Source organism: Podarcis tiliguerta (genome assembly GCF_965153285.1).
Source record: "Podarcis tiliguerta genome assembly, chromosome: 4".
Lineage (NCBI taxonomy): Eukaryota > Metazoa > Chordata > Lepidosauria > Squamata > Lacertidae > Podarcis > Podarcis tiliguerta.
Genome location: NC_139537.1, coordinates 51818382 through 51839565, shown reverse-complemented (window position 1 = coordinate 51839565; position 21184 = coordinate 51818382). Strand labels below are relative to the sequence as shown.

Genomic DNA, 21184 nt, shown 5'->3' with positions numbered 1-21184 from the left:
GCATTTAAAAAAAGAGAATGGTCTTACAGATAAGCAAAGTTGGATGTCTGTGTTCTAAGCAATTCTGTTTAATGAAGTTCAAAAAATAATTTGAAAAATTACAAGCAATATATTGGTAACATGATACAAAGTTTTTTACTTAGATCATTAGCTTGAATCCAGCTCAGATTTGTAGTAAGTAATGAGAAATTGTTAGCAGGTGAAGATCTCTTGGTGGGCTGTGTGGAAAGAATTGACCATCTGATCTTATTCCTAGTAGACAGATGTTTTCATCATAAAAGGAGCCACTAGGGCACCTTTTGTTGCTGGTCTGAGCAAGGAAATTAACAGTTAAGTGAGGATGAAGTGATTGAACTCAGTTTTATTGGTGATAATTCCACTCGTCAAATACTGAGCAATCTATTGAAATACTGTTTTACTAGTCTGTAGGACAGCAAATCATGCACATTTTATATGTTTCTTTTTGGTTAATTTTTTTAAGCTTTTTTAAAATTGACGTAAAAAAAATATATTTCCTGCAGGTAGTCAGAGTTTAAACTCAGAATTTACAGTAGTTTTGTAAGCCATGGGGCAAAGGAAAGCTTTTTCACGGACAAGACTTGGTTGAACCAAGTGTGCAAGCTTTGCTTTGTCTGCTGCAGATATAGCGAGGTAAGGGGAAATGGTTGCGGGCCTCCTTTTAAACCCTGGGAGCAGACCCAAGATGGGAAGTCTTCTCCCAGGTCCAAAGCACCAGTCCCAATTGGATCCCAGGGTGGAAGCCTCACAGCTGGGTGAAGCATGCCAAATGCGCCCCACTGCAGGGTGATGGCTGCCATCCCTCCCCAACAGCATATGCTGCTCCAAATCAGGGCTCCCAGTGAATTGGGAGGAACCAGGACTTCCTGGGAAGCACAAGTGGTAAGCGTGCCATGGCGCTCATATCCTGCTTGCGGGCTTCCCAAGGGCATCTGGTTGACCACTGTGGCAACAGAATGCTGGACTAGATGGGCCTTTGGTCTGATCCAGCAATGCTTTTCTTACGTAGTTTTGCTTCTAAGGAATCTTTGTTTAGCATTGTTTGAACCAAGAATCCTAGTTTTAAGCAAACTCTCCTGAAGTTAAGACAAACCCTAGTTTATGAAGCTGTCTTGCTAAATTTACCAGAGGTAATTTTAAACCAGGGTGTCTAGTCTGAACCTGAAACTAAGCAGAGATTTCTTACAGATGAAGCTAAACTCTGCTTGAAGTACCTATCAGCCATGTTGGGGGGGGGGGTGATCCCTGCATTGCAGGGGGTTGGACTAGATGACCCTTGGGGTCTCTTCCAACTCTACAATTCTCTGATTCTATGAGCCCTATGCTTTGGTTGAGCTCATTTGAGGCTTGTTCAAATAATAATGAACCATGATTTAGCATTATATTGCAGACACAACTACTGTTTGACATCTTCTGTTGGTAGACTAATTCACAAAGCTGTTATCAGATTTATTTATTTTTGTTTGTCTCCATTAAATCTTTAATTGAAACCATTTTTTCATTTCTATGTACTTTCCATTATTATTTAAGTGAAGAAGATTTGTGACTGAGAAGATAGTATATTAAAGAGGGGATTGAGAATTATTTTAAAAGAATTTAAAGTGAATATGATCTGAAGTCCTCACCATCTCTGACAGCTCTGTTGGAAACTCCATTTTTTTGCTGTAATTTTGTGGTCTTTATGATATTAACAGAGAAATGATTTACTGAATAAAGAGGTCCTTCTAAACTTGGAGTTTTGGAATTTTACCAGTGAGTCTGAACCAACATTTCAAATTTTACTGGCATTTTGTTGGCATAATAGAGCCTGTTTTCTTATTTGGATATATTCTCTGGCACTTTGGGTTGCCTAACTCAAACTTGTTCTATTCATTTGCTTCATGCAACAATACATTTCCCTTTTTTAAAATGCCTTCTTAGATGTTAAGTTGTTAGAAGGCTTTTACCCACTTATGAATTATAAAAAACCCCAGTCATTTCACACACACCCCTGACTCCCAAAAATAACTCTGGGTTATATTCAGTGTAGCGCTAAGTAAAGCATTCCATCAATGCAAGAATTTACACTTGCACAACAGAGCTTCTCCCTCTCTTCCCACTGCGTACGCCTTAAAACTATTCTAGGGGTTGCCCTAATGCTCTGGAGCAGATTTGGGGAGAGTGTGGGGTACACATAAGGAGCGGAATCTTCCATTGTGCAAGTGTAAATTATTGTGCTGGTGGAACAAATTAGTTGTGGGATTGACCGCACAAAAAATAGGATTTTGCATTTCAGAAATAGTCAGTAAACTCCCAACTGGGTTTAAAATCTAACTCTATTTGTTTTATGTCTATCTTTGAATAACCTGTTCCATCTGTGGGGTGCCATATCATGTGGACTTGGAAATACCGGTAGATTTGGGTGCCAGTGGTTGTGAAAAGATTGTTGAGATTCAAAACCCTGTTAGTGAATATACTCAGAAGTTGCAGCAACTTTTGAGAGCATTTGTTGTCTTTTTCTTTTACATATATGTTTAAGAACTACAGAAATGTTATGAACATGGGGGGGGAGCACTTTTTATTAAAACAGGTGGAAGTGGAGTTCTGTGCTAGCAGAGTGACACTAGCATCACTCTGCAGGCAACGGCCACAAGAAGACTGGCAGGGCTGGGCAGAGGGACGTTCAAGTGGCTTGGATTGATCTTTTAAAGTGTGATCCTGTACATGATTACTTAGAAATAAGTTTAATTGTATTCAGCAGTACTTACTTCCTAATATGTATGTATTCTTTACGATTGCAGTATTAGAGTAACAGTTATGCCAGGTCTATTTATAGAACTGGAATGACTTCTCTTTTTTTAACTTGAATAAAAGATACAATAAAAATACAATGTATTTGATGCAATTGCTTCCAATTCTGAGGCATATATTGTAAATGGAATCGCAGAGTCTTGTACACAAGTCATGTGAAGACAATAATTAACAAGCAGCTCAAAAGAAAGATGGTAAAAGTTACTTTTGACCCTCAGGTTTTTCAACATCTGGAATGTAATGTTGCTTTTTGTAATACTTCTGCAATACCATAAAACAGCAGGGTGCATTAATGAGAGTTTCAGTCTGAAAACCACAACATCAATGAAATTTATAGATGTCAGATCATTAACATTAGTCAAACATAGTTTCTGTGGTTTTAGTTCCAATTTTAAGTAGGTATAATAAAAGTCATTTACTGACTATGAGCACTGAGCGTCTTTGGACTTGATGAAATTTCAGTTAACTATGCTGAATTAAACTAATACCATTTTCAATCTATGCTATAAGCATTTTTTGTGAAAAATGTTTAATGGGCTGATGTAGGAGCATTAAAAAAGTTCTGCCTGGTTTTACTATTTTACCTGGCCTATAGAAGTTTAAATTAAACTTTAATGCTTCAACATTTTTATGTGAAATGGCAACTGGAGATTAAGCTGAAATTCATTTTGGGTATCAAAGATTTCAGTCTCCTATTTGGTCTGGTGCTGCTGCTTCTGTTTTACTAAAATATACTATCCTTCAGTATAAATTTGCAGGTTGTTTTTCATAAAGTCTAGGACACCATTATGCTTTTCAAACAATTTCTTGTGCACAGATCTTCAAAAAATGCAACAGTTTCTGAAAGCAGAAACTTTGAAAATATAAGTTAAATACCAGGATCATACCCTCCAACATTTCTCAGATGAAATAGGGACATTCTATTCTCCTGCTTTTGATCTCACCATACAAATATACATTTGTCACCTTGAGCCAATTACAACCTTTCTGTTGAACCTACCTAATAGGATTGTTGTAAAGAAAAAATGTCCGAGGGAAGGGATTGTGTATAACACCTTCCGCAGATAAATGAAATGGAAATTTTTTTTAGCTGTAAGCTCATTGAATCCCATTGAGAATGTTCAGGAACTATTGAACTCAATGGAACTTAGTTCTGAATAAAAATGCTTAGGATTGCAGTGTAAGGTTGCACAGTCTTTACCCAACTACCTTGGTGTAAGCTTCATTGAATACAGTGGGACTTACATCTGAGTAGATAGTGTAGGGCTTAATTTACAATAAAGGAATAAACACTCCATGTGTTTCCTTAAAAATGGCTGGCTTCTGAAGCACTGCTATTAAAGAATTTTCCTTCAAAATTATAGAGTTTTGTATGTGTATAAACATACACAGAAAGAGAGAGATAGAAAAGACTCCTGTTTCCCAGAAGGACAGTGGGGTGTCTGATCTCTCCACCACTCTTAATCAAGACAAGGAGGGGAGGAAAAAGGAAAACCAGGACATACCGCGATCATATCAGAAACTGGGATGGCTTCTGTAATTCCAGGACTGTGCCTGGGAAATCAGAACACTTGGAGGGTATTCAGGATGCCAAATTATTTTCCAGCATCCTGACAGATAGACTTCTACCTTCTTCCAACCTTGGTGAACAAACTGGTTATGTGTGATCAAGGCATATTATTGCTCAGCATATGTTTAATTCAATTTATTATGGCAAACAGATGCCAGCCCCTTGTGCTTGTTTCACTATACACTAAACAAAGTACACTAAACCTATCTTTATGCTCTCCTCTCAAATTTGTGAAGGCGCTTCATAATCTTTGCGAAGGCCATATAGCTATACGTTGTGTTAATGCCAGGCCTCACTCAGCTTTCCGATCCAACATGCTACCCAAATCTGTTTGTGGACAATATTGTCCTGATAGTAGCCAAGCCTGAATGATCTCTCGCCGCGGCCCTTCAGTAAATATTTACATATGAAACATTGTGGAGTTCGCAATAAACAATTCAAAATCTCAACTTCTATGCTTCAATATTCCCTCAGACTCTCAACTATGACTACAACACCTTACAAGGTTTTAAATATGTTTGAAGTTTTTCAATGTTTCATATGCAGATGCTTAAGGGTACAAGTGCCAAGATAATGGTCTAACATTAAGAAATTGAATTTTACCCCCTTCTGGCAGAAGTCAAAGAATACTTCTTTGATGGTCCACAACAAATTTATCATGGCTGTGGAGGGTAGCAGCTGTCAAGATGATTCTACTCCCCTAATTGACTCTCTTATTCCAAGTGCTCCCAATAAAAATTCCTTGAAAAATGCTGTTGCAATGGCAGAAATGCTGGGACTCTGTTCTACACCAGAGCAAGAGACCTAGATTAGGCCTGGCAACCATTTGTTAAAAATCAAAACAAGAGGGTCTAGGATTACCTCAAGTTAAATGGTACTAAGAGGCAGTTCATTTTAGAATCCTTCTCACTATGCTACAGGACCCTAAGGATTGTTCATGATTAAGGACGGAGTATAATCAGGAAGTTCACAATAAAATATGTGCTATTATGTTTTCATCCCATAATAATAATAAAGTTGGAACACATTTTGGGCTACAAACTTAGGGGCTGCCGCCACCGCCAGGACTTTCAGGACAGGGCTTTTGTTTTTCAAAAGTGGAATGAAGAAGGACTGTCATTCATGTGACATTTACAAAAACCATTTTACAGCTGCTCAGATTGTTACTAAACTGGAAATAGTTGGCATAAGCTGGCACCAAGACCATTTCAGCATGAAAAAATTGATTCACCAGCAAGCAAGCAGGCCCTTCACTCCTTTTGAAAAAAATATAATAAATACATCTGTATCATAAAAGGAGTACTGTCAATCAACTACAAATCTTGCCATCTCAAATCTTTGAAAAGCCTATAGGAATCAAGCTTGGGGAAGGAATTGGAATGGGCCAACAGTTGTAATGTGCGGGCCAAAAACCTCCATTATCAGTATTAGTGAAAAATAGAGAAACAACATCTAATATCTTATATAAATGTTATCTGACACCCCAGAGGTGCTGCGATAGCAGCTTCCAAGTTCCATCACTCCAAGTTTCAAGAAGATAGTATTTATTTATATTTTATTACCCACCCTACAGTCTAAAGTCCTGGGATTAGAAGCTTCTACCACATGTGATCGTTATGCGAAGGTAAAAACATCTTTTGCAAGACGGTCTTTAAGGAGATTGGCACAATTACCCACCCAACATTCAGTTAGTTGTGTTCCACAATTAGCTCTGTTAATTATTTTTGACAGGGAGAACTTACTACCTAAAGAGCTTGTTACATTTATACCAGTGACATCAAGGCAACTGGCTCGCACACAACTGGAAGAGCTTGGAAAATTTGTTGGTAGACTGTTGGCACCAATAAATCTGGTCCCTAGCTCGTATGGAGAAACTTACCAAACAAGTACAGGACACGATGATAATGCTTTTATTGAGATTTTGTATGCATTTATTGCTTATTTAAATAAGGATGACCATGGTTTACAACAGCCAACACACATGACAATCTTTGGCAAAATGTTATTGGTTAACTCTTGCATTTTTAATTCAGGAGTGGGGAACAAGGACGAGGGATGTTACTTCTATTTGTGTGATCACACACACACACACACACACAAACCAAAAATAAATAAAAAACAGAAAATAACAGTTAAAGAAAATAAGCAGATGAATTATATGCTGATATAAAATAAGTCACTACCTACTATAACATGTCTTTATAGAATATCTGGACAAGGTTGGTCTGGGTTTTTTCCTGTAAGGCTCTTAGGTATTTATAATAAATACTGTTATTGTTTATTGAACCATCAGCACATATGTAGTTTATAGTTTGAACAATAATAGGTGATTATGCATTATCATATGAAATTATTGCAGTATCAGGTGGTTAAATCTAAGCTTACGTACCAAAGATTATCCCCCCCCCATATCTTCTTTGCTTTTTACTTCTTCCTGAATAAGAGTCCTGTCAGACTCAACAGCTTGCCGTCGAAGGTTAGCTCAAGAAAGTTACATATTTTTCTTCTTTCTGTACCCACATAGATATAGGACTACACTAAGGTAGTTTAGCATGTAGACTGTTTACAATCACTTCTTTCTGTTACAAAACCCTAAAACTTGTATTTTCTGAAAAAGTGGGGGGTTATAAAAATCACAAGCACTTTATTATGGTCTTGGAACTGTGTGGTAATGCCCCTAGAGTTATCTCAGATAGCATAAATAAATCTGTCTGTCTCCAGTAGTCTCAGTCTAGGTATTAGCAACTTCTCTATGTTGTATCCCTTCTTACAGAATTCACCTCCTTACAGAAACTATGCCTTCAGTAGCACAGGAGCTCAGTCTTGTCTTAGTGTGCTCTAGTAACTCTGGCCAAACCACTTAGCAACTGCATGTGTAGGTTTCCTTAATCACATCATTGTTCTACAGCACTGTGTTTGGTGTCATAACTAACTCTTTCCCCTCTCCTGATTTGTCTCCCTCAGATTTGTAACGTATGACTTGCCTGTTATGTGGAGCCTAGACAGTTGCTTCAGCTATATTTATAATCTGTCCATAGCACCATTTCCAGATTTAAGTTACATTTCCTTTTATGTAACATGAATGTGGTATTGAAGCTGAAGCAGTTTTTGACTCTTACGTGCAGAGTTTCTAGAAGACAATATTAAACTTAAATGGTTACAAAGAACCTCTCTCAGATTCTTTCTGCCAGCTCCCAGCACAAGTAAAATACGGTTTTAACGGCAACAGTTGATGGTAGACAGTCTCAATAAGCAATTCATGGTGGCCAAGAGAAACAATTATCAGGCTGCACTTTTAATATATAATGGAAGTGGGACTGGCAAAGAGATACTCTGGCCATTGCTTAGAAAAAGGACTATTGCTGATATTTGCATTAAAGGGAGGAGAACACTCAAATACTCAAATACTTTTTTTGCCTTTTAACTTACTCTTTTTGCAGTTAGGTGAACAACTGAGCCATTGTGGAAAGATGTTCAGAAATCTTTTGGATCATGTTTTGTGTTCTTTATGCATCCTCTATGTAACCTATTTATAAAACATTATTCTTGAAAGCCAAGCAGGAGTGAATTAGGAAACGCCCTCAGGAACCATTGGCACTAACCAATGTTGGTTCCCAGTATGCAGCAGAGGGTGTATTTGTGCTTACAATTCTGCTTTTCCTGACTGTCATTAGCTCAATCCCAGAGTTTTTAAGTCCTTGAATCTTCCAAAATTCAGAAAAAGTAATTCTATAATATGTTATAAGCAGAGGCAAACCTAGGGGCTGGCAAAACCAACCACTGCCAGAGGTGCCAGCTCTGGGGAGATGCAAAATTCACCTCTCAGACTATGGAATATATGATGTGTATTTGTGTGGTGATATGTTGCAGCGAGATCAAACACAGGAGAAGCGTCCCATCTTTCTTGCACTACAGCACAAAGGCGTTTGAATTTTGTTGCCCTTTCTCCTCGCCTCATCCTCATTCCAGACACTTGAGTACTCATAAAAATGTAGTAATTTCTAATGTAGATATTGCAGTAAAGTGTTTTGGGGGGGCACTGATATAGATCTTGCTGGGGGGGAGCCAATACAGTTTGGTTGTAAGTATCTCTGCATTATATTAAATGGAAATTCTCCACATTAAAAGGGTCTATCAAAGCTTTAATAGTTTAAGCCCTGACCAATATGTCATAGCATGCTTTTTTCTGCTAACATGCAAAGAAAAGAAAACCATATCACTATTTAGTGCTACTTATTACCAAGGCAACTTAAACAATATTCTCATAGCAAGATTTATGCAAGTCAACATTGGCTCATTTGGTGGTGTTTGAATATGCTTTAGTTTCTACTTATCCCCTGTAGGAAAACTGTATTCTTTTAAGTGAAACAATTTTAAAAGCAGAGCACAAGCCTAAAATAAGCTAGTGTTCTCTAGAGTTCTCAGAAGGTGTAGATTTATTTACTGTAGTTAAATCATAATTAGTTCTCAAGGGATAGTGTCTCTCTTAAACTGCTTTATTGCCACCATACTGGTTTTCTAAATAATCAGAAACTGCTGCTGTTGCTGTATTCAGGAGTATAGTCATGAATTTGCTATAAGTAGTAACAAATGTTAGAAATTGCTGGTTGTCACATATGGAAGATAGTGAAACACTTTAGTGAGAATAAGCACCTCAAAAAGAAATGTAGGAAGTGCAGCTACTTGATTGAAATATATCCTGCTGTTATAGATTTGATATTTTCATTGCAACATTTTTCTATATGTTTTGCCTTTCCCATTGTTTTAACATTTTTGACCTGAAGCTGAAATGATAATGTAACAAAAATTATAAATCTAATGTTTATATGAAAGCCACACATTGTTCTAATAGGAGTTTTCCTTTTTACAATTTGCAGGTTGATGTACAAGGTGCCACAGGAAATAGGTCTGATTGCAATTGCGGTTCAACAAACTCAAGGGAAAGGTATGTTGGTGTAATTCTGATGTCAGCAATACAAGTTCATGAATTGGAAATAATCATCTGCATTGAAGATTACAATTTTAAATAGCTAAAATAGCTGTGTGAAAAAGTGTGTGAAACCATCCCGAGTTGTTAGTAAGCACTTTTCTGACTCTGTATTTTCATCCAATTGGGGTTTTCATAGATGCTTTTGAGGGAAGCCAAATGCAATCTCACCACACCCCAGTTCCGTGACAGAGAACTACTACCAGCTGTATGCTTTTTTTGGCATGACAAATATATACCACAAAGTTTTTCTTTTCAATGTATCTTTTTTTAAAAACAACAACAACTAGGTGGTATTTAATATGAAAAATTATAAAACCTATCCTCTGATAATTATGTATTTAAGCATGGATCTAATCCGTTGACTGGATTGCTCCTGTTTTAAATCTTCATTTCTCTTCTCTTTTGGCCAGAGTAGACATATTGACAGTAGACATACATACATTTCTTATTGCTACAACTTACGGTGTAAGCAAATCACATGTATATGATTTTTTACTTGTGAATTAAAAACAGAAAGAAACAATGTAAAAACTTTAAACCATCAATATATTAGAACGCCTTCAAAATATTTCATTAGATTTTCTCAGTGAACTGATGAAGCTTTCTTTTTATATAACAAAATAAAACTTTCACATAAATACTTGTTCCCCTTTTTTTAAGGCCGTGGTGGGAATGCTTGGCTGAGTCCTGTGGGAGCTGCTTTATCAACTCTACATATCACCATTCCTTTATCTTCTGAACTGGGACGAAGAATTCCTTTTATTCAGCATTTGGTTTCTCTAGCAGTTGTAGAGTCTGTTAGATCCATACCTGGATACCAGGTATTGTATTTGCGTGTTTCCTATTCCATTATTTTTACGCTTTTTTGACCTAAAATGACTTGAGTATATAATTGACATCCCCACTTAGCATCATTCAACTATCAGAATTTGCCCCCAGGCAAATTTGATTTTGCCCCCAGGTAATATTTTTCTCTTCATATGTATGATTGCTGTTTCCATAATGAACCCCCCAAAAAGTAAGTTAAGACTAGCAACCCATTCTGGTTTACTGTATTATACCTGAGTTTCTGTAATGAAGATTGATTTGCCTCTTGGTCTTACTCCTGGACTTTGTTTTATTTTTGTTATAAAACTGATGAGAGGAACTGAGAAAAGAAAAAATAATAAGATTTGCAATTGCCTCTTAGGTTTTAGTTGGAGCTGTTTCACTAGCCACTTCATTCCTTCTTTCTTTTTCCACTTCTTGTTTAACATTGAAAATGTTTGCCCCAAGCTCGGAAGCAAGAGGCTAACCATATCCTCTCAGGGGGGAATCAAGTGTCCTGTCATCAATGCTCAAATTACAAACCAATCTTCTTTAGCACCTCATCAGTTTCCTTTGAATGTAACCAATTCATAATATTGGCTAACTGTAAAACATTGGTATTTTACAGGACTAGTCAATGAAAACATGTGTTTCCTATATTACACAAAATCAGTGACTTGAGCACATTTACACATGAATTTCATTAGAGTGGTACCCAGTAGCCTTTCATATAGTTTAATGGTTGTCTTCTATTAACACTTCCCAACTTCAGGACTTCATAAGTTGACTGTAAAAATGCTTCACAATGGAATGTAAAATAAAATAAAATATAGTGGTTTGGAGTATTAACTGTTTAATGTAGGAGTCCCCAAAAAGAAAAGGAATACTTTACAGGGATAATTCAATCTCGTAAATACATTAGTTGTCAGACACAGTACAACTGAATAGCAAATCATCCCTTTAGAAGTCTGTTGTACTTTTTTGTTGTTTTCTCTGATAGGTTCAGTAACTTTTCATAAATAAGTCTCTAGATTAGTGCACTTGGATCTTTGTTCAAATAGTTCAACAACTATTTTTCCAGGTGTGCAGGGGAGAGCAAAGGACATTGGTCCCACTGACTTTGCACAATACTGATACCATCCAGTGTCATAATATAGCACATTACAGGTTCTTTCAGATTACCTGTTTATTGAACATTCTCCTGAAGAAAGGATCTCCAATCAGACCTTATACTGGATCTCAAGCCAAATACACTGAAATGTCAAGTCTTTGCTTGTCATCAGTTCTATCCAGGACAGACTCCTGTGCTCCCATCCAGTATTCAGGGAGCATCTCTTTGAAGCCCTCTGGTCATCCACAGGTTTCTCTCCTGGAATGGACATGGTCTTCTATGTTCTCCCACAGCCTCTCTGCTTCCTCAGTCTCTCTGCCTCGTTCCTTAAGGCAGATTTCTTCATTGCTATCACCCCAACAAGTAGGGTGACTGAACTCAACATCAGAAGCTAGCCCTACATGTTCCAAAACTTTTTACCCCACTAAATATACCTGTACATGCTAGATGTCAAGACGGGGACTCAAAACCTACACCCAGAACACAGTAACATTCAGATAAATGGGCAGCCTGTACTACTACACTAGGTAGAAAAGTCTCTACTTCATCTCTGGTGAGATGGATAAAAGCTGTTGGTTATGAAGCCCATCTTTTAGCACAGGCTACTCAACCTCGGCCCTCCAGATGTTTTGAGACTACAATTCCCATCATCCCTGACTACTGGTCCTGCTAGCTAGGGATCATGGGAGTTGTAGGCCAAAAACATCTGGAGGTCCATGGTTGAGGAAGCCTTCTTTAGCAACTCTGTTTCACATAACAGCTCATTCCACTTGGGCAGCTGCCACTTCTGTTGCTCTGTAAACCAATGCACCCATGTCTGAAATATGCCAAACAGCCACATGCCACTCAACAAACATGTTGACATGACAGCACAGTTTAGATGGTATGGAGCTTTGGGGGTAGGCTTTTATGCACATTGTCCCTCAAGTGCTGAAGCAGTCATCTACCCACCGCAGGAAAGCAACAGTTTTTATGTATCCCGCCTGCAGGATACCTCCTGCATCCAGCAGGAGAATGGGACATTGGTTTCTTCCACAACATACCTTCTTGCAAAGGCTTCCAAGTCAGGTGGCTGCCCACAGCACCACTCAGTGCATCCAGATCACATTCAGGATCAGGGCTCTTCTCTCTTTTTGTCTTTTCCATATGTCTGTTTATTTTTTAAGTGGTTCTGCTAGTCTGAAAATGAGATGTTCCAGGGTCACATGTTTCCCAACAAACAGGAGTTGTTATAACTTACCAGGGGCCAAGAACAAACCTTGAAGGTAAGTGACTAGTGTTTTTATCTGTGTCCAAATTCATTGTGGCCTTTTGCCTCTTTGTGGGTATCTTTTAGAAAGAGAGAGAGGGATGCTGCTAAGTTTTCATTTGTGTATTCAGTGTCAGTATTAAATATTTGGAGAACAGGAAGCGCTAGACAAAGGATTAACACCATGCTGCTTTGGGATGCAGTAATATAGAGCTATAAATATACATGTTGGTTTCCCTAGGATATTGAGCTTCGAGTGAAATGGCCAAACGATATTTACTATAGTGACCTTATGAAGCTGGGTGGCGTTTTAGTGAATTCCACACTAACAGGAGATACATTCCACATTCTTATTGGTAAGAATATAAATGGTTTAAAATATATTTGTTTGTTTGTCTGTTTTTAGGCATTTTTGCTGCTATTGATAATGCAAATACATAGCAAAATAAATGTGGCCGTGATTCACCTGGCCCTTAATGGATTGTTATCTGACTCCCTGCTTTCTGCTTGCAGGAGAAATTATTGATTTGTTCAGTCATGGGAGGAGAGGCATAATCAAGAATCCTTGATTATTAAATAAATAGTGTCCATGTTGTGTGCTTTAAAGAATAGGTAAATAGGAATAACAGAATCAGGTCTAGACTTAGAGCAATCAGCAGACCTACTCTCAGTATCTCCTGCTTCAAAATTAGGAAGCTTCAGGAGATGGTGGCAGCAATACTCATAAACAGTATGAAGAATGCATCTCAGTGCAATCTCATTTGGAACAGGGCTAATGTTTGAGATGATCCAGGTGGGAGAACTTTGAGATCCATGACTTTCACAGTGTTCACCCTGCAGTAGATAGTTGCTTAACATTTTTTTAAGCCCATATCCATTAACAGCATTCACAATGTTCTCCACACACACCAGAAAACTTCTTGGATAAAACTAATGTGGAAAATACACTTTTGAGAATATTATCGTTTCACTTCAGTGCTTATAGGAACAATCCTAAAATCGTATGTCAATCTGTGGGTTTTGTTAACAGACAATGTTCTTAAATTTTATAATATGAATTTGATTCCTGACTCCACCCTTCTTAAATGTCAAGATAACTAATCCTCCTCAGATCAGTTTATGAATACTACCAAATAATTATTTCCATATTTAATAGGTATATTGCTTATAAATTATTAAAGTAATGGTTTCAAAAATAGGGCATTTAAATGTGAGTATACTTGACAAGTCTGGTTCTGGCATCACATGCACAGGGAATGGAAAACCTACATTGCTCAGAAAGGGAGGAAAATAAACAGGTAGTAGAAGATTGGTGTGTACATTTCGCAGAGCTATGTTTAGGAGGCCTGATCAAGAAAGCCCTGAGAGCTGCATTTAAACACCCTGGCTTTCTGCCAATAATATTATCCCCTGCTAGAGAGCTGGGTGAGAAATGAGGCTTCAAAGAGAGTCTGGCAAGAGAGCCCTTGAAAGCTGAAAGTTGACTTAAATGTGGAATCCTCTAGGCTTTTCTCAAAGAAGCCAGTTGCTGCCCTGGAGCTGGGGGAAATGCAATTTTTTAAAATGGTAGAATATAGCATTTCATAGCCGCATCTTTCTTTTTCCGATTAATGCTCTCTTGCCTGTATGCTGAACCATGTGTGTATGCATGAGATGGCCCATTAATTTCAACCTAAAGAGCACATCTACACATGCACACCAAACAGTATACGCAGCTCGACTTCCTCTATCAAAATTTAGCAGGGCAGCCCTTGTAGGTGGGGCGGTTTCCATACCCACAAGAACTCACTGTGGTGGAATGGGACATTGTTCTGTCACATATTATGTGTATTGTTCTGTCACATAAAAACTGACAAAATATATCATTTGGCAATTTTACTGCACAAAACTGTTCTTTGTTTTCAATGAAGATTGTTCCAAAGTTGCATGTCTGGATGTGGATTGTCCTGGACTGAACTAGCTTTCATTGGAGGAAAAAACCATCAAGCACTGTCATGAGGCTGAGCCAGGCTGTCTTGTATTTAGCACATGAGATGGATTTGAGTTTAGATGAGCTTCTGTCATCTTTCATCATTATTTAAAGCAAATCTCTTCAGGAAATCTGTAGATGGATTTTTACAGCTGTCTGGAGGAATGGATTTGTCTTATGATACAAAGAGACTTTTTCAGAGAAACAAAACTTTTCCTACACTGCCTTTCTAATTTATTTTTCTTCCCCAGGCTGTGGATTTAACGTGAATAACAGCAACCCCACTATATGCATCAATGATCTCATTATGGAGCACAATAAGACAAAGAATACAGAATTAAAGCCCTTAAGTGCAGATTACCTGATTGCAAGAAGTGTGACAGTGCTGGAAAGTCTGATCAACACCTTTCAAGAGAAAGGACCTAATGGAGTTCTTCCCATGTACTATAAGTACTGGGTGCACAGGTAAATAATTTAAAATATATATTCTATATCTTTTTTAAAAAGAATACTTCTTTTTCTTTTATAAGTAATAAAGAACAACATAATCAACAACATAAAATAAAATTTCCTTCTTAATACCGGTAATCTTAATTGTTTTAGTGGTAAATTGAACTAACCCCATCAAGAGGCATTTATCTCAAACCAATAGTGACTGATCAGATATATATGTATGTATGCATTTAACATGTTTCACTTTTTCAGTATGTGTTAGAAGTATTTGTTTATGCATAGGCAGATTTGTCATTCAGCATCCATGCATTAAAATATATCAGGATGTTTACACTGGAGTTGTTCCTTAAAGCTACATTTACCTAGCATTTTGAGTTAACGTGCTAGATATGGATCATGAAGTCTGTTCTTTGCAGAATATCTGAGAAGAAACAGATTAATTTTACTATAGTTAAGCAAGTCTACCTATGAAGAGGTGGGTGCAGGAAATTCCCACTGACATTGTTCATTATGATGGTAGGCCATGTCAGTAAACCCTATTGTGTATAAGCTATGTAGGATCCATGTGCCTTTCTGAAGAATTATCTCTCGTACAGTGCCATTTATATGAATTTCATTAATCCATTTATTTCCTTTTGTCTATTCAAAGTTGGTTAAAACCCTCTGTTTAGATGGGGAGATCATTCATTTCTTAATTTTATTCAAGGATTTCTACATCATTTTTCAAAACCCAAAATTTTCCCGAAGCACCTTCCAATTAGTATAAAAACATTTTAAACTTAATATCAATATCTAAAATACCAAAGCCTTTTACATGTTTATGTAACATTTATAATTAGACTGAGGTGAGTTTATGAAACTTGATGGTTTTTTAAAGTGGGTAATTCCTTGTTTTTTATTTGCAGTGGTAAACAAGTACGGCTTGGAAGTGATGAAGGGCCTTTAGCGTGGATCGTTGGAATCGATGATTCCGGATACCTTCAAGTTCATGAGGAAGGCAAAGATGTAGTAACCGTGCACCCAGATGGCAATACTTTTGATATGCTGAGAAACCTGATAATTCCAAAACAGCAGTAGGTTTTGAATGTGGTGAAACAGCTTCTCTCTCAGACCATTTTCTAGAGTTTGGCTGGAGGCTGTCAAACTAGAAGTATCTAATCTGAAGAATTGAAACACTGTATACCAAGGAAAACATTGAATTTTGAGTCATTTAATTTTCCTAGGCTCTTGGCCCAGTGACCTGGGATTTAGTGGCTTTTCATGTTTGTTTGTTTGTTTTCCTTTCAATCTCCATGCAGATGTGAAGGAAACCTTATGGTCAGCATGAAAAGCTCTAGCTTCTAATTTTTGGCATGGAGCACTCAAGTAGAATTAGCTCCATAAATCTGTGTTATCCTGTTACTACAGATTCTTCACGCTTGCACTTACAGCATACCTTTACATCCAGTGCTCATATTACTTTGTATCTATAGGAAGGAATGCATTTTGCAGTAGAATATTTCCTATATTAAAATGATAGGGTATAATAAGTTTGGTTTACCAATGCCCCAGTTTAGTATGGTGTTTTGTTTTTAAGCTGTGGATGAACAGCTATATGCAAAATGAAGTTATATTATTCATTTTGAACATCTGTTTTAGAGTATGCCATAAAATTATTTAAATAATTTTACCCCTCCTGCTGTCTCATACCCACAAAACAATGATCAAAAGGAATTTTAGCCTTTTAGTAAGGACTCTGTGTTATATTGGGAGTCCAAGTCTTTCAGAAGCTTGATGTTTCCACAACTGACCACTAATTATTATTTTTTCTAACTGATTTCTGGCAGTTGCCCTGATTCCTATAAGACTATACAGAATCTGAATTGCTTGGAAGTATGTTTCAAGTTCACAGTGCTATTTTGCATTTTCCTTGGATTATGAATCCGACAAGTGTTTCTGCTTTAATGGCTATAGCAGAACCTATTTTCCTGTATTATCTATTGTGCCTTATGCATTAAATATATCATAGTTATGATACATAATTATGTGTCATCTTGCCTACTCAGTATGGTCCTCTGATCACTCTGATCATTTTTATGATCAGATGCCAAATACTGATGAATAGATGACACGTTCAGCTTCTTGCACTGTTCTCAGAGGCTCCTAGGTGTATGACTGTGTTTCTGGACTAGGCTGCCTAGGCTTATGGAACTTACTCTCAACCCAGCCCTCCCAGGCTATAGTTTGAAACCAATTTCTGCATATTGGGGAACTGTTGGTAACATGACCTCCTCATGAGAACAGCCATGGGTTCTAAAGGACTCCCTCATGTTACGTTAAGAAAGTGCCCTGAAATGCATGCCTGACATGTAGCCAGAAGCAGGTTTGTAGGTCAAAGTTCACTTTATAAAGAATCAGGAAATAAGTAGATTGGCTCAAATATAAATCCAAGAAGCCTTAAAGAAGGCAAAGAAGTTGGCCTGTAATAGTGGATTAGCATAATCCCTGCATATTGGAGTCTTGAGTAGTTTGACTATAAATTACTGGAGATTAAGTTTTCATTTCATTTAAAATGAGGATTTTGACTTCTGTTGCATAATGTTTCCCACACTGTGACATCTATGACTGTTTCTTGCTTGATGGCATTGTTATCTAACAAATGAAAAAGTAAAACAATTTAGCTTATTTGAGTGGCTGTATATTGATTATTTGTTCAAACAACTAATGGTGAGAAGTAATGACTTGCAAAACTCTCTGCTACAGAATACTATACCAGTGAACAGAAAAAAAACAGCTACCATATAGAATTTGGTATCTACCTGGCATTCATTATCAAGGTTGGGCTGGATGAAAGGGACAGGCCTAATCTCTTCCTATGGTGTCCTGATTGGTGCAGCAGCAATATATATTCAATGGCTGGGGAGAAGGGGTCGATCATCCACTTTCCTTTTCATAGCAGCCTGTCCAGCAATTAACTGATGCCAAAGATTTACATCAGGTGCTGGGCTCTCAGGACAGGACAGGGTTCTTGTTGATGCGAGAGGTGGTCTTTGAGATGCTCTTGGAGACCTCCTCACTTGTTGCCATGCATGTCTGGATGGCAATGGCAAAGAGTGTTTTTTACTAGCTTTAGGTGGTGTGCCTGCTGCTCCTTTTCCTAGTGAAGCTTGTTCTGGCCTTTGTCGTTCATGCCTTAGTTATACAAGGTGACTTTCCATAACAATGTGAAAGATGGACAGTTCTCTGCTGGTATTGACTTCTGTTTGCCTGAATGACTAAGCATATGGTTGGTCTGGATCTTCCCCTTCTTCCGCTCCTCCCTGTTTCATGTATGCACAGAACACATTTTATTGATTTATTAAACTTGATTTTGTATTGTTTGACTATATTTGTTTCTTTTTGGAAAAATCAGCAAAAATACCTGTTAATCAAAAAATTATATCTAGATTAGATAACAATAATGCAATCTACATAGAGCTACCTTTGAAAATAGTTGGGCCAAGCTCCATCTGCTAGAGTTTTAGTTGGGCTTTATAGCTTAGAACTACCCTACTCATAGGGACACGGGTGGCGCTGTGGGGGTAAAGCCTCAGTGCCTAAGACTTGCCGATCGCATGGTTGGAGGTTCAAATCCCCGCGGTGGGGTGAGCTCCCGTCTTTTGGTCCCAGCTCCTGCCCACCTAGCAGTTCGAAAGCACCCCTAAGTGCAAGTAGATAAATAGGTACCGCTTTATAGCGGGAAGGTAAACGGTGTTTCCGTGTGCTGCGCTGCTGCTGGCTCGCCAGAGCAGCTTCGTCACGCTGGCCACGTGACCCGGAAGTGTCTCCGGACAGCGCTGGCTCCCGGCCTCTTAAGTGAGATGGGCGCACAACCCTAGAGTCGGACACAACTGGCCCATATGGGCAGGGGTGCCTTTACCTTTACCTTTACCCTACTCATACTGGTTACCAATTTGTTTCCAAGCCAAATTCAAAGCGTTGGTTTCAACCTTTAAAGAACTAAAGAAGCTTGTCCTCTCCCACATGAGCCTACTTGTAGCTTAAGATCAACAACAGACACCCTGCTCTGTGCCCCATTATAATTAGATGATGGGTGGGCATCAGAGACAAGGCCTTTTCTGTGCTGGTACTTAGACCTGGAATGCCTCCTATGGCTTGCATTTTGCAGAGCTGTTTGCTTCTACTGGTATTTGGTACTAGACTAATTGCTTGGCCTATTATTATTATTTTATCTTGCTATATATTTATACTGTTACTTCTTGAATTATTATTGAATTATTTTGTAGTTTATATATATGGTATGTTTTTTTGTAAGCTGCTTTGAATTTATTGTGTAGAAAATTGGGGTAGAAATTTGAATAAGACATAAGATTTTCTTACCTGGATAATAAAGAATGCAAACCTTTGTTAAAGTAAAAACAATCTATGGTTTGTTTTATTTCAAACCATATTACAGTTTTTTGCACTGGAAAAATTCTTTCATTTAATTTCCTCTCTGTAAATGAAAAGTAATGAAGTGTGGACATGTTGAAGCACAAGTGGATTAGGTGGGAATATCACTTTTACTTCTGCTTTTGAATGGCCTGCCCTGTACATACAAGACAACATACTGTCTTGAATGAAGTGGGGGGGGATGTCAGCATCAATTGTAAACTGTCATATACCTGACTTTGTTTTTGTTTGCTTCAGAACAGTTGAACAAGGCCTTTCTGACTCATAACTGTCGTAGTCAGAAATGCCTGTGGGAATTTCTATAGGATACACAAGTAAAGGTGTGCCTGGGTAGTACAGCTGGTAATCACATTGTTTTCCACATCAAATTTGGCAACTACTCACCATTTCTGTATGAAAACCATTTTATAACAGTATAACAGTCCTTGTGACTTTATAACATAGCAAAATGTGTCTGGACAGAGTCTGGAGGAGCCAGCCAGGCATCCTGGAATCCAGAAGTAGCCCTCTGAAAATGTGCAATACTATTAAAATGTCCAGGTTAGTAAAACACCTTTTCCACTGTGTAGCTGATGTCGTCTTTCAGACTGTTCTGTAGATGAAGTGCTTTCAAAAATATTTCATTATGGCGCCCATATTTTTTTGCAATATGCGCTTTTCTTCCGGACCCAAGTTTTAAAACTCCTCATTACATATTAAGAAAATATCTGTACAGATTATTTATTGACAGTAAGGCTTCTTAAGGAACTCTGGTGTGCTAGTATTTGAAAAGAACGAGGTGAATTGCATCCAGACAGAACTGATGACCTTTCCAGAATTACACAATTTCCACCAGGATAGGTACTCAGAACTAAGAATAAACTGGCATTAGTCATCTATAAGCCTCCATAACACCTTGGAATACATGTCCTAGCAAGTCATTATGCCTCGGTTATCTTTTTTAAAGCATGGTGTGTTTATGCTATGGATCATGCTTTCCTTCTGCAGGGATTTTTTTTCTTTTTAAACTGATTACAGGGTTATAAAGTGCAAGTTAATAGTTTTGTTTCAGCATAGTTCTGATTTTTGAAGCTAGCTGGTGGGAATATTTATACATTGCATAGCTGCCAATAGAAGTGCTGTTAAACAATATATCGTGTGGAAAGCAGGACATAGCAGTTCTTTGTAGTCTCTGTGCAGTCTCACCTTTCTGTTCTCCGCATGTGTAGATTAATATTTGGAACTTCTGGAGCAAGCTGGTAACATTCTGGCATGAAAGACTTATTTGCATAGCTGTAGCACGCACCTAAGAACTTCATCTTCTTGATCTTTCAGACCTTTGTGACTGCTGCAGTAGCGATTACAGGAACGGTAGAAAGGTAGGCACTTCTTTCCTTCTACCTCAGAACTTTGTTCCTCTTCTTTTTTTGCCTTGCCAGATACTTCTTCACCTACCCACAAGCAAACTTGGGACTGTCAAATGTTTGTACTGTTGCAGAGATGCACTGCACAGTCTTGTAAAACTAAAGACTGCCATTCTAGCATTTTCAAGGAAAAAGTAAACTTGATCTTTTGTTTGGAAGTCCTTTTGGTGTTAAATCCATCTGCAGCAATAGCATTTGGACCAACCTGAATGTTGCAAAATGGTAAGCAAGCCTTCATGATGGTTGTTAAACAAACGGAAATGGAGACGAGGGGGAAAACTTGTTTGATGTTGAAGTTGTGGGGTCTGCAGTCTTAACATAAACTGTGGAAGGGGTTAGCAAACTTAAATAGATAAGGCTGTACTAGGTACTATGCATGTTAAGTTGTGTTTA

At 37.9% G+C, this 21184-nt stretch overlaps 1 protein-coding gene and 1 long non-coding RNA gene across 4 annotated transcripts in view; one reads left to right on the top strand and one right to left on the bottom strand.

The window, feature by feature from the left end:
* Window positions 1-17621, top strand: part of HLCS (holocarboxylase synthetase) — a 78941-nt gene extending 61320 nt beyond the window's left edge. For all 3 annotated transcript variants that reach the window (XM_083438681.1, XM_083438680.1, XM_083438682.1), the window contains exons 7-11: window positions 9256-9323; window positions 10029-10189; window positions 12777-12891; window positions 14756-14969; window positions 15863-17621. In XM_083438681.1, coding sequence (XP_083294807.1) covers window positions 9256-9323; window positions 10029-10189; window positions 12777-12891; window positions 14756-14969; window positions 15863-16034 — 730 coding nt within the window. In that variant the 3' untranslated portion in view covers window positions 16035-17621. The remainder of the gene's footprint in view (window positions 1-9255; window positions 9324-10028; window positions 10190-12776; window positions 12892-14755; window positions 14970-15862) is intronic.
* Window positions 17622-17691: 70 nt separating this feature from the next.
* LOC310676669 lies at window positions 17692-20738 on the bottom strand. Its single transcript, XR_014510668.1, has 2 exons — window positions 18873-20738; window positions 17692-18488 (listed from the first exon to the last, which is right to left on the bottom strand). It is a non-coding gene; the product is annotated as an uncharacterized lncRNA (long non-coding RNA).
* Between the last annotated feature and the right edge of the window lie 446 nt (window positions 20739-21184).